The 13,231-nt window shown below is 52.3% G+C and overlaps 1 protein-coding gene across 2 annotated transcripts; it reads left to right on the forward strand.

The window, feature by feature from the left end:
- The first annotated feature begins 752 nt into the window (after nt 1-752).
- Nucleotides 753-9,580, forward strand: LOC135967636 (TBC1 domain family member 3G-like). Of its 2 annotated transcripts, XM_065531239.1 has the most exons (13): nt 753-824; nt 987-1,069; nt 2,363-2,402; nt 2,887-2,967; nt 3,420-3,527; nt 3,857-3,966; nt 5,203-5,251; nt 5,533-5,653; nt 6,366-6,460; nt 6,810-6,875; nt 7,346-7,445; nt 7,810-7,962; nt 8,939-9,580. In XM_065531239.1, exons 1-13 carry the CDS (start codon nt 753-755, stop codon nt 9,352-9,354), a joined length of 1,494 nt encoding a protein of 497 aa, XP_065387311.1. In that variant the 3' UTR covers nt 9,355-9,580. The 2 variants fall into 2 exon arrangements, with proteins under 2 accessions (XP_065387311.1, XP_065387312.1); XM_065531240.1 differs by lacking the exon at nt 6,810-6,875.
- Nucleotides 9,581-13,231: the final 3,651 nt, after the last annotated feature.

Below are 13,231 nucleotides of genomic sequence, written 5' to 3' on the forward strand. Positions count from 1 at the left end.
TTTTGCCCCGAGTGTTCCCAGGAGGAATTGTCCATCCAGGTGTTCTCCAGGACCAAGGACCCACAGTCCTTCCTCAGTGACCCAGGAAAATGAAGCCCCTTCTGTAGGGACAGCTCAGAATGGTGGAGTCCACAGTCTCTCCCCGAGTGAGGGTTTCCATTAGCACAATAGATCATTTTCATCCCCCAAACCGAACACCCTCCTGCTCAACTGGCATTATTCCTAAAGTGGCTTCTCTGTTCAGACTGAAGGGCCACGGGAGACAAAGTGATGAGCGGAGAAGAACAGAGCAGTCAGGAGAGATCTTGATCCCTGTAGAAAACTGGGCATCTCTGTGGTCCCTGAGCATCCCAGGAGGCCGATTGTACAGAGACCTCTGGTCGCTGACCTCAGTCTCCCTCCACATCCCTGGAATAGCCCATCATGGGCCCTTCGCCCTTGGCAGGTGGACACCATTCAACCTGCTGGGGCGGATGTGTCCCCATTTCATGGCATTTAAGGACAACGAGACTCTCTGTCCAGGTCCCACTGTCCTTAAGTCCTTGGGATGATGCCCACCCCTGCTTGGGGCTTGACACTCCAGAGACTCATGCAGGTGTGGGCCACTGAGTCTGGGCCCTTTTTACCTGGGGACGGTGGTGGAATGGGGGTTACGCAGCCAGCCAGCATCTGGGAGCCCGGTGGGAGCGGTTCAGGTTTTCTCTGAGGCTCTCGGGTACAATGTAACTTTTAGATGATTTTTGGCTCACAGGATGGAAATCGCAGAGGATGCAGATAGTTTGCGGGCACAGGAGCGAGAGAACATCATTATGAACTATGAGAAGGTACAGGTTGCTCTGCTTCTTGGAGGGAGGCCTCTTCCAGTGCACCCTGGTCAAAGGGTCCTGGGCTCCCTAGGAGCACAGGGTGGGCACGGGTGGCCACTACCTCCAGGCCCGTGTACTTTTTACCTTGGACCCCTCACCAAGCCTCCCTCTGGGTTACAGGGATACCGAGCTGGGCTGCCAGAGGACATGGGGCCTGAGCCTGTTGGAATCTACAGCAACATTGATCGCTTCGGGATTGTGCAGTGAGTCCTCTGTGCTCCCCTTACCCCTAAAGCACCTGTCTCAGCTCAGGGATGGGTTTGCTTTCAGAAAGGCCTTTCTGAGGCAGGACTGTCTCGCCGGGTCAGGCCAACCTCCTTTCCAGGGTCAGAACTCCTCCCTGGCTCCCCTGCAGGTCCAGCCCGAGGTTGCTGTTAGGCCAGAGGTGCGGGGCCCATCTAGGGAGCGGGTGGGAATGGAGACTGGGCTAGGTCAGGCCCCTGGACTCTCAGCAGTTCTGTCCACAAGTCAGCACAAGAGGAGCGGGGCAGCCTGAGGGTCTGGCCCTCTCTACTTGGAGACAACCCCAGTGAGATCCATGTGTTGTGGCTACAGGGTGAGGGGACGCCTGGCTTAGCCTCAGGGCTGTTGTCCAGCGGGTCTCTGAGGGTCCACCTGCCCCTGTCCTCCCTCATTTCCCTAGAGCTACAGCCCTCACTGCCCCCATCAGGAAGATGGAAAGGCATGGAGACAGTGGGGGCTGTGGCCCTAGAGGAACAGGGGAGAAGACGGGCAGGGCCCTGTTCTGGGCATCTCATATTAAGGTCAGGGAGGTGGCAGGGCTTGTGGCTAAAGACCCTGGGTCTGGTGCTGGGGAAGGGATCTGGGTCCAGGTAAGAGGAGCCCAGACAGGAGTCCATCCCTTAGGGATCATAGGATGCAGAGACAGAGGATCCCGGGGGAGGTAGGGTGGGAGGGAGCTGATGAGCGGTGCCACTTCTGAAACGCAGGGTGTGTGGGTCAGGTGCAGGGAGAGGCAGGTGGATGCTGGGAGGTCAGAACTTGCAAGGGCCTTGGGGCTGTCAAGTGGGATGGGCCCCTGGTACACCAGGAGTACACCGGGCATGTCTCAGGGCAGGCTCCCTTGAACCTGGTGGGGTGATGTGGTCACTCCCTGAGGGACTCCTGTGAGGGCCCTGTCGCCCACCCTGGGCGGCCCCCATCCCGTCTCAGGCCTGACCTTTCTCAGCTCCAGCAGAAAGCACCACCTCCAGTCCAGGACAAGCAGCCCCATTATGCAGCCTGACCGCACCCCATGCCAGGGGCCCCACTAACCCCACCCAGGCTGGCCCCACACTCCTTCTTCTCCCAGGTCCTGCCCCTCCTGGGAGTCAGCCCCACAGGAAGGCCCTTGTCCTCCCTTCCCTGTGTCTTCTCCTGGGCTGAGCCTTGAGCTGGATACGGACAGAGCCTGTCCTTTCTGGGGGGTTGGCTCCCAGTCTAGGGCAGCTCCAGGCCCTGTGCAGGTCCTCAGTTCTGCCTGGGTTGTCTTACAGTGAGACAGAGCTGCCTCCTGCCACTGCTCGGGAGGAGAAGGTAAGAGCCTGATGCATGGGGGGGCTGGTCCAGGGGCGTGGGGACTGGGAGGGTGGTCGGTGAGGCAGAGGAGGCCGCTGGCCAGGGCAGTGGCGGGTGAGGGCAACACGCTATCACTGGGAGGGGCAGCAGTCCCTGCTGGATCTGACCCCAAGTTGCTGTAACTTGGGCAGTTTGATAAAATTCCAAAGTGAGAACCACAGTTGTGGTTTGGGGGTGGCTGCCGCCTGTATCAGGACCCCACCCAGAGGCTGGGACCTGACCTACGACTGCTGTGTCTGTGGCCTGAGGACTGCACGTCCCGGGGTCCCAAAGCCAGCCCACTGGTGCTCATTTGCTCAAAGGCTCTCAAACCTTAGGGTCTGCCCTTCCCTGGTTCCCTCCAGCTGGGTCCACCAGGGCTCCAGAGCCCAAGATCCAGCATCCACAGGCGGCTCTGGGAAGCCTGGCAGCTCCCCTAACACCAACATTCCTCATTTGACAGCAAATGCGGCGGGAGATAACACGAAAGAGCAAGTGGATGGAAATACTGCGACAATGGGAGACATACAAGAACAGTACAAAAGTAATGTGTGGAGGGAGAGGCCCCCGGAACCACTTTCTGCAGGGACAGGGGACAGGCACCCATGGCGATGGCCTGGCGCCATCAGCCTCTCAGAGGGCGGGTGGCACACTGTCCTCACCCAGAGGACTGCAGGCCTGGTCGGTAGTTTGCCTGCCTATTCGTGCAAGCATCACTTTGCTGGGAGGGAATCTGAATCTAGGGCTGGGACTACCCGGAGCTCAAGGCTAGAGATGTCCTGGTGACCCAAAGGAAGGAAAATGTTCAGATCAGAGTCCCGACTCTGAGTGTCCATCCACTTTTTCAATCCTGGGAAGGGAGACTGTGTCCCAGCTTAATGTCACCTCTAACGAGGAATCACAGTGTCAAAACCAACCATTTCCAGAATCCTCGGGCTCTGGTCCTCACTGGGGTCGCCCCGTGGCCTGTGACACCAGGTTGTTTTGTGCCCACAGCTGATAGATCGAGTATATAAGGGCATTCCCATGAACATCCGGGGCCAAGTGTGGTCAGTCCTGCTGAACATACAGGAAGTCAAGTCGAAAAACCCCAGAACATACAAGGTACGCTCAGGCAGAGCACAACAAACAGGACAGGCCATGTCAGGGGCCCAGGTCTCCAGCTGGAGGGAGCATCAAGCCCAGCCTGGGGGGTGGGTGGGATGGTCAGATGCACATCCTGGGCACGGACGGTGACATAGTCACCACAGACAAACTCAGCTCTGGTGACCCTCCCCGGCTTTAGTAACAAGCCAAAAAGCAGCTTTGTGCAGAAGGAAACCTTCCTGCTTTCCTACCTTCCCGGAGTGCTGACTGTGGGCGGACTGCCATTTGGGGCAGGGAGTCTTCCATCTGTTCTGAGGCTGCTTCCTCCTTTTGGCCCTGCCCTACAGGTCATGAAGGAGAAGGGCAAGAGGTCATCTGAACACATCCACCAGATCAACGTGGACATAAGCAAGACACTAAGGACTCACATCTTCTTCAGGGATCGATACGGAGCCAAGTAAGCCTATGGGAGCCACAGGATCACAGCAGACATGGAGTGAATGAAAGGGATGGGAGATTCCCCAGAGCAGAAGCCAGGGTCACCTAGGAGGGATGACAGAGCTGCCAAGAGCTCTCCTGGCCCAGGGAACAGCTGGCACCATGAAACAAGCACCTCCCTGGTTCCAAGCCCTGGGCCAGACTGGAACACGTGGGGCGAGAACCCAGGAGGATCCTGAGGAGACAGAAGGCAGCAAACAATATCATGCACAATGGTGAAAGGTGCTCTCCCTGACCCACGGGGACCCACGGTAGGACTCACAGGAGGGTGGCAGGACAGAGGGCCCTTGAGCCTCCCGAGGTAACACTGACATCACCAAATGCTGGGGCAATTAGGGGTCCTGGAAACTGTCATCCTTGTCTGCTGGGAACGTAATATGGCACAGCCACTTTGGCAGCCAGTTGGGCAGTGGCTCATAAAGCTCAATGGACTTCAACCACGTGTCCCCAAAGTGTCTCAGATATTGAACCCACTGATTTGAAAACTGACATCCACATAAGATGTTCACTGATTAATTCATTGTCACTCATACACGGAGACATCGGGGATGGCCTTCAACATGGGAATGGGGAGAGCAAGACCGGTCCTCCCTCCAAACGGAAGACCCAGTGAGAAAAGGGATCGAGCCAGTGATGGCTGGATGAATGTGGGTGGATCCTAGATGCATTTTGCTGAGGGAAAGAAGCCAGCCCCAATAAGCTACCACGTAGGATTCCCCTTCCTGGGTCATTCTGGAAAAGACCAAATCATAGGGACTGAGAAGTAGTCTGGGTGGCCAAGGGTTGACAGACTGGGGAGAGGCTGGGTGCATAGGGGCCACCCTGGAGACTTGGAAGATGAAGGAGTCACTCCAGGAGGGGCTGGAGCGGTGGCCGGGAGACTCTGCCCATTGGTTTAGAACCGTGGAGGAACTGTACATCCAAAGACTGAACTGGTGTGTGTGCAAACTGAAAAAAAAATGAAGAAAATCATTCAGAGTGAAAAGGATCAGGCAAGCCACTGTACGACTGGGCTATCTGCATGTCACAGATGTGGATTTTACTGAAATATTTCTTCAAAGGCCCTGAGAACCTCACTGCTTATCTGGTGAATCATCTGAACCTGAAATGGGATTCGTTGTTAGGCTTTGTGGACAAAGTGAAACCAACGGCATCTGCACAAAACAAACAAAAGCCTCCTTTCTCTGTCTCCTAGGCAGCGGGAACTATTCTACATCCTCCTGGCATATTCGGAGTATAACCCGGTGAGTATTCCCGGCAGTGACGTTCCCGGGCAGTACTTCCCTATTCACAGGAGTGGGTGTCTGGTGGGGTGCCATCGCTTCTTTTAAGGTTAGTATGGACAAGGTGCTGAAGTGCCTGATGGACTTGGCTCTTGTCATGAAACGAATTTGCACCCTGAGGAAGCCTCTTCTTCAGAGGAAGCCTCCCCAGTCACCTCTGCCCTCTCCAATGCCATGAGTCCTCCCAGGTGACCTCAGTCCTCCCAGGTGATGTCCTTTCACGGTGACTCTGGCTCTTGCAGGAGGTGGGCTACTGCAGGGACCTGAGCCCCATCGCGGCCTTGTTTCTCCTGTATCTGCCTGAGGAGGATGCATTCTGGGCACTGGTGCAGCTGCTGGCCAGTGAGAGGCACTCCCTGCAGGGTAGGTGGACAGCTGCCCAAGGGACCTCATGCAGCCAGACCCAGAGACAGCCACCCTGGCCAGCTGATCTCGGCTTTCAGCCAAGGCACCTTCCTTGTGTAGCCAGCTCCTTGGGAGTCTTCAGGGTGTCTCTGCTGAGGGTCCCACAGGAGTCCGCGGCTGACCCCCAAAGCCCAAGTCAGACGCCTTTCATCCCCATCAGCGGAGGGCATCTCATCCTCCCCGTGGCCACCCTCTGTGTCCTGCTGCCACGAGCTCTGGCTCTGATTCTGTGCAGCTCACTCTCCCCTCACTGAGAGTCCTCCTGCTCTCCAGCTGCCTAGGCTCCTGCTGCCCTTGGTGCCCACGAATGGGCAGACCAAGCCCAGGTGGCAGCATCTCCCCATCCCATGTCCCCTGGCCCGACCCCACTTCCAGGAGACGATCAGGAAACCCAGAACCCGCCCTGTTCTGGCCGCCATGTGGTGGCCTCAAGTCAGGCTTGCCCTTTTTGCACCCTGGTCCAGGAGGCCTCCAGGGAAACCTGCAGCCAGACTCCAGGGGATGTTCCTGCCCCACCTCCCCAGGGCAAAGGCTGCATGGTTGGGTCATCAGATGGGAGGGTGGGAGGCCTTGCGGTTTGGGGGCCTCTCCAGCTGCCCAGCTCTTCCAGCTGATGACTCCACATCTTGGGGAAAGGGTCTAATTTCCTGATGGGCTGGGGGATTCTCAGGATTCCACAGCCCAAATGGCGGGACAGTCCAGGGGCTCCAAGACCATCAGGAGCATGTGGTCCCCACGTCACAGCCCAAGACCATGTGGCGTCTGGTGAGTTTATGGCGTCTGGTGAGCAAGCTTGGGCTCTTCTCCAGAGGCCCTGCATCCCGTGGCGCTGGTGACTGGCTGAGTCCCAGCCACTGGCTGACCTGGGATGTCGGGTTCTCCATGGGCCGGGAGTTGGTCTATAGGACAGAGGCACAGGGATGGGGGCCCAGCTCCCGCAGAGCAGGGCAAAGGGCAGTGTGTCCACTGGGAGTGTGGGAAGGGGACGGTGTTGTGGGGAGCCCTGGACGCCGCCCAGTGTTCTGCACTAGGGGAAGGGTCTTCAGAGGCCCTGGAAGAGGGAGGTTTTTAGGGCAGCCCAGGGGGCCCTGAGCACCTCTGTTCCTCCCGTCAGGACAAGGAAGGTCTTTGCGCACAGGGTTCCTCGTTAGGCTGGCTTCTCCAGATGTTGAATGACGGGGTAAGAAGGCACAGGGAGACCCTGGCTCAGGGACCCTCCTTGCCCTGCAGTGCCCTGCTTCCCCAGCCCGGGGGTCTGGCTCACCCACAGCCCACAGGAGGCTCCGCCCACAGGGGGGTCCCCACAGGACACCCAAACAAAACCCTCTGCCCAAGGGGGGTCATCCCAGGGCAATAACTGGGACTCAGACCCCGCCTTACAGGCAGACTGGGCCAGGAACCAACTTGGCAGGGATCAGGGATGCCTCAAGCCCTGGGCAAGCCCCTCTCTCCAGGAGCCACACCCCCACTCCAATGAGTGCCCCCAATGAGGAGCTGCAAGACCTTGTCTGACCCAGCTCCCTGGAGGACTCAGGAAACCCTCATGGGGAAGATCACTGACTCTGGGGACTGAAGCCCCAGTGGGCTCAGCTCGAGCCACCAGCCCCAGCCTGGAAGGGCTACAGTCTCCCACACCTGCTATCCCCACAGATCTCTCTTGGGCTCATCCTGCGCCTGTGGGACGTGTATTTGCTGGAAGGAGAACAGGTGTTGATGCCGATGACAAGCATTGCCTTTAAAGTTCAGAGGAGTAAGTCTCCGTGTGCCCGGTGGGGCGTGGGGAGCCCTGGGGTCAGACCCCGATTTACCCGAGGGCAGCTTCCTCACACTGTCCTCATGATCCTCTGTTCTGGCGCAGAGGGAGGTCTGACCAGGTGGGCTGGGCAGGGCACAGTGACACCGAGCCCGTCCCCCACATGGCCCAGATGAAAGTCAGGAGTGTCCTGAGCACTTCCCTGCCCAGGTTGTCCCCCAGCCACAGGCTCCTGTGCACATCTGGACCCCTGGGGTGGCCACAGAAGGTTCTGGCACGGCCCAGTGGGAGACTGAAGTGGTCACAGGGCTGTGCCCCCTCCCAGGGAACTCTCCTGGCCTGATGTCCACCCTGTCCCTAGAGCGCCTCACAAAGACATCCAGGTCTGGCCTGTGGGCACGTTTTCGGAACCAGTTCTTCCATACTTGGGAGTTGGATGATGACGCTGTGCTCAAGCATCTTAGGGCCTCTATGAAGAAACTAACAAGGAAGCAAGGGGACCTGCCACCCCCAGGTGGGCGCCAGTGCCATGTCCCCTCCCATGTCACCCTCTGGGGCAGTCAATAGTGGGGGAGTGCCTGAGACCCGCAACCCTACTACCTGGGCCTTCCTCTTCACCTTTTTTTCTCCTCTTCCTCCTGGACTCTAAGAAAGCACAGGAGGCCCACCGGTCCTCAGGGCAGGCGCTCAGTGCGTGTGTACTGGATGTGTTGTGCCCACAGGACGGGGATGTGGGCATGACCCTCAAACAAGCCCCCTCCCACATTCCACAGTGTCTCTGTCTCCCCATCACAGGACCCTCTAGGGCACTAGATGAGCCAGACCCATTTGTGGGAAACCCCACCCCTCCCTGCAAGCACCCACAGCCTCAGAGAGCAGCAGAGGCCCCTCACTGCTGCACGCTCCTCCAAGGTTGCCAGGACAACCAGCCTTGAGCCAGGGAGACAAGGGAATCGGGTGTCCCTGACCCCAGAGCACTCAGGGAGAGGGCACAAGCGGGACCCCGGGTGAGAGCTAGAGCCAAGAATTCAGCCAGATGTGGGAACGGTCAGTCCTGGCATGGACTGGGCAGCCCAGGAGGGCAGAGGGTGACCCATGTCCGGGTCCAATCACCCACTGTGGAGATGGGTCCCCATGTGAGGTGGCAAAGGGCTGGGTGACATCCAAGTCCCTTCCCACCTGAGTTCTCACTGGGGGCTGTATCCCTGGCCCAATAGTCCTGGGACGAGGGTGTGTGGTAGGAAGCCCCCGGCCATTCTGAACCCTGGGGGCAGTCCCAGGAGCCACCTGCCATCCCCCCACAGCTTCCCCACGCCAGGTGGCACACACCTCTCCCCTGGGATCAGCAGACTACAGGTGCGTCCTCATTGTCAGACCACGGGGCCACACAGAGACCCTGAGGACTCCAGAGACCTAGGCAGGTGGGGCCTGGCCGGGAAAGGCCTGCATGGGCTCAGTGGAGACGCTGACCACGACTGTTTTCCTTTCAGCCAAACCGGAGCAAGGGTTCTCGGTACCTAGGCCTGTGCTGGCTTCAAGTGGCAGGATGACCCTCTGCAAGGGGGACAGGCAGGCCCCTCCAGGCCCACCAGCCCGGTTCCAGCGGCCCATTTGGTTAGTTTCCCCACCGTGGGCACCTCGTTCTTCCACATCCTGTCCTGGTGGAGCTGTCTGGGAAGACACCTACCCTGTGGACACTCAGGGTGTGCCCAGCCCGGCCCCGGCTCAGGGAAGACCTCAGGGTTCCTGGAGATTCCTGGAGTGGAACTCGATGCCCCGGCTCCCGACGGACTTGGATATAGGGGGCCCTTGGTTCCCCCATTATGATTTCGAACAGAGCTGCTGGGTCCGCGTCCCTTCTGAACAACCCGAGCCAGCTTCACATTCTCATTTTATTTTTTGTTAAACTTATGAAAATTTATTAAGAAAGTGTGCACCTCGAAAGACATTCACGGATGGAACACACTAGTCCCCAGATCACAAAGTCAACCATGTCCAGCCCCTCCCAGCACCCCCAGTCCTGCCACCAGCATTCTGAATTCCAACAACACCGTGAGCCTACCTTTGTACTCTACCCTTATGGAAGGATAACCCCCTTCATGTTTTAAAATAAATGTTTTCTGTTTAAATTATTTTAGATATACAGAAATATTGAAAAGGCACTACAGTGTCCTCCTACACCTTCCATCCAGCTGCCCCTAATTATGGCGTTTTGCAGTACCATGGCACATAAGAAATTTAGGCCGGATGTGGTGACTAATACGTGTAATCTCAGCAATTTGAGAGGTCAAAGCGGGAGGTTCAGGTTCACTTGAGTCTAGAAGTCTGAGACCAGGCTGGGAAACACAGGTGAACCCTGTCTCTAGAGAAAAGTCAAAGAAATTAGCCAGGCCTGGTGGCATGTGTCTATGGTCCCACCTATTGAGGAAGTTGAGGCAGAAGGACTGCTGCAGCCCATGACTTCCAGGAAGCAGTGAGCCATGATTGTACCAGTGAAGAATAGAAAGGTAAATATTTGAAGTGTTACTTTATGCCACTAGGGGAAGCAAGACTTTTATACCATCAGTATTAAGGTATACAGTTTTCTAAAAATTTATCTCTGCAGTTCAATAAGAAAAAATTCCTGCACATTATATTTGATAGAGCAAACAAAGAAAAAAATTAAAACATTAAAGGAAATGTCAGTATTAGACTCATGCACTTTTCAAAGCATTACTAAAGAGCATCTCACATTTCTGTTTAAAACATTTGTACCATTGCATAATTAAGTATGAAGATGAGAGTTATTTGAGGTGTTTAAAAGTTGGTGGTGCCACATCTAACTGGTGTAAACTAGATAAAAATCACTATAAAAAATTCAAATTCCATGCAAATGTAAAGATTATACAATCTTATTAAATTGTTAGACATTTTTTCTCAACTACCAAATGGGATAACATCATGTCTATAATTAGCAATAAGAAAATTCTATTTGCACACTCTTCAAAGTCCATTTTTAAAATTTTATACACATCATCTCTCATTTAGAAAATGAACATTTCAATATGCTTATTACACCTAGGAAGAAAAATGTTCAATTTTATAATCTCAAAATTTTTGCTAGTCATTAAAATAAATCAAAGCATTCAGCATCAAAGGATATACAGATACACACTCTTAAGTAATTCATATACAAGGACCAGAGTATTAGAGGCCTAAGCTGCTCATTTTGTAAGACAGGGGACCCTTGTAGTATTTATTTTAAAAAGAAATAGCCCCATTCAACAAGGGAAAGATCATAATTTAAAAATTAGAAACTAAAAGAAAAATAAGCCTTAAAGCTTCAGTGTATGAATATCTACCATTAAACAGAATGAGAAATAGACACTCGGGACATCAGACATACTGACCCTTCAAAGGAACATGGATACAAATATGTAACACCCAATCAAATGGTACCAACACCAGGATCCTGTGTGACAGCAAATAGTGACCAAATCTAAAGAATTCCCAAAGTTGTATTGAAATATATTTTTCTGAAGGTTTTTAAGCGAGTTACAAAACAGCCTTACTTCAATTTTACTGTTTCCCAGTAAATAAAAATGAAAATAAATAAATGGGTGATAGGAATTCAGCAGAATATGAGAAACAAAGTCATCATCACAAAATGTATAATTGGGGCCAAAATCCAACTAACTAAAGGTGTTAAAAATATAAAGAGTTTCCTACAGATTAATTTTATTCACTAAATGTATACCAAGATTCACTATCAATATTAATATTCTTTTATATATTGATAATACCTAAAAATTTTCCAGAACAGAAAACCCAAAGCCACTGACTGAAGAACCACTATAAATCAAAGTAAAGAAAGATATACACCAAGGGACATTAATAAAACTACAGAAAACTAAGAGAAAGAAATGCAAATTTTAAAAACAAAAGGCAAGTTATCAAACGAAAAAGTAGATAACTAAAGATAGAAAACATTTTTTAAAAGATTTCCATTAAAGGGAACACCAAACAATTTTCCTTGGGTAATAGGAAAATGATTCCAGAAGGAAGCTCAGGACTGAAGAAAAACATGAAGAGCGATAAACACGTAGGCACACTGAATATATAATGAACATATAAAACGTTAATGCCTTCCCACTCATTTACAACGCAAATGACCATTTACATTAAAGATTAAAACACTGATTGGTTTGTGAATGTGTGTAGCTTTCTGATAAAACTATAACAAAGACTGGAAACGCAACAGGTGAAAGAAGTCTCTAGGGTTTCATTCTACATTTCGTGTTCAGTGGTACACACAGGCCGGGTGCGGCGGCTCACGCCTGTGATCCCAACACTTTGGATAGCCAAGGCGGGCAGATCACTTGAGGTCAGGAGTTTCAGAGCAGCCTGGCCAATACAGCGAAACCGTGTCTCCACTAAAAATACAAAAATTAGCTGAGTGCAGTGGTGTGTGCCTGTAGTCCCAGCCACGCAGGAGGCTGAGGCAGGAGGACTGCTTGAACCTGGGAGGTGGAGCTTGCAGTGAGCCAAGATACTGCCACTGCAGTCCAGCCTGGGCAACACAGCAAGACTCTGTCTCAAAAAGAAAAAAAAACAAAAAAGGGACACACTCAGTAGACTCAATTTACTGATAAGAAAATTATAATCCCTACAGCAACCACTATATAAATATAAATACTTATCTATATAGGAAGAGATATGGCCAAAAGGCAATTTAAGGCAATTTAATGTAATTAATTAAATTTAAATGCAATACTAACTGCTGCATTGTTAAACTGATTAAAATACAGCACTAAAAAATAATCACAAAAAAACAGAAGAGAAGTAAGAGGGAAAATCAATGTTAAGAACAAACAGCAGAAGACTTCTACTTCTGTCCAAGACAGACCAAGATAGTGAAGAGAAAGGCACAAGGGAAAGTGGAAAATGTCTTGAACGGAATGGCAACAAATATGAAATTTATCAAAACTTGAGATGTAGGCTGGGGCAGTGGTGGCTGACGCCTGTTAATGGCTTGAGCTCAGGAGCTTGAGACCAGCCTGGGCAACATGGTGCAACCCTGACTCTACGAGAAATACAAAACATTAGCCAGATAAGGTGGTGTGCACCTGCAGTCCCAGCTACCTGAGGGGCTAAGACAGGAGGATCGCTTGAACCCAGGAGGTTGGGGCTTCAGTGAGCCGAGATCACACCACTGCCCTCCGGCCTGGGTGACAAATTGAGACCCTGTCTCAAAACAACAACAACAGTGGCAAAAACAAAAACAAAAAAACACAACTTGTGGGATTCAATAAAAGCAACAGAGAGGAATTTCCAGCATATATATTTTCATTAGAAAAGAATATCTAAAAGAAAAGACTTAAGTTTCCACCTTTATAAGTTAGAAGAGGAAAATATAACACATAGTAAGTAGTAGGAAGGAAATAATAAAGAGCAGAAGTTTAACAAAATAGAAAACAGGGAGATGGCATAAAAAATTAACAAGCCCAAAACTTTCTTTAAAAAGGTCAACAAAACTGAGCAATTCTATTTGGACTGGTCAAAAAAATAAAAATAAAAATTAAAACAGAAAAATCCAGAACACAAATCACCAACATCTGGCCGGGTGTGGTGGCTCACGCCTGTAATCCCAGCACGTTGGGAGGCCGAGGCAGGTGGATCACGTGAGGTCCAGAGTTCATGACCAGCTTGGCCAACATGGTGAAACCCCGTCTCTACTAAAAATACAAAAAATTAGCTATGTGTGGTGGCGTGCACCTGTACTCCCAGTTACTCGGGAGGCTGAG

The sequence above is a fragment of the Macaca fascicularis genome, chromosome 16 (genome assembly GCF_037993035.2).
Source record: "Macaca fascicularis isolate 582-1 chromosome 16, T2T-MFA8v1.1".
In the NCBI taxonomy this organism is placed as follows: domain Eukaryota; kingdom Metazoa; phylum Chordata; class Mammalia; order Primates; family Cercopithecidae; genus Macaca; species Macaca fascicularis.

Bases quoted from the DNA above. Each gene is read 5' to 3' on its own strand.
- LOC135967636 (XM_065531239.1), top strand. From the start codon at position 753: ATGGAAATCGCAGAGGATGCAGATAGTTTGCGGGCACAGGAGCGAGAG. The intron at 1,070-2,362 runs GTGAGTCCTCTG...GTTGTCTTACAG, and splicing joins GATCGCTTCGGGATTGTGCA to TGAGACAGAGCTGCCTCCTG. The intron at 2,968-3,419 runs GTAATGTGTGGA...TTGTGCCCACAG, and splicing joins CATACAAGAACAGTACAAAA to CTGATAGATCGAGTATATAA.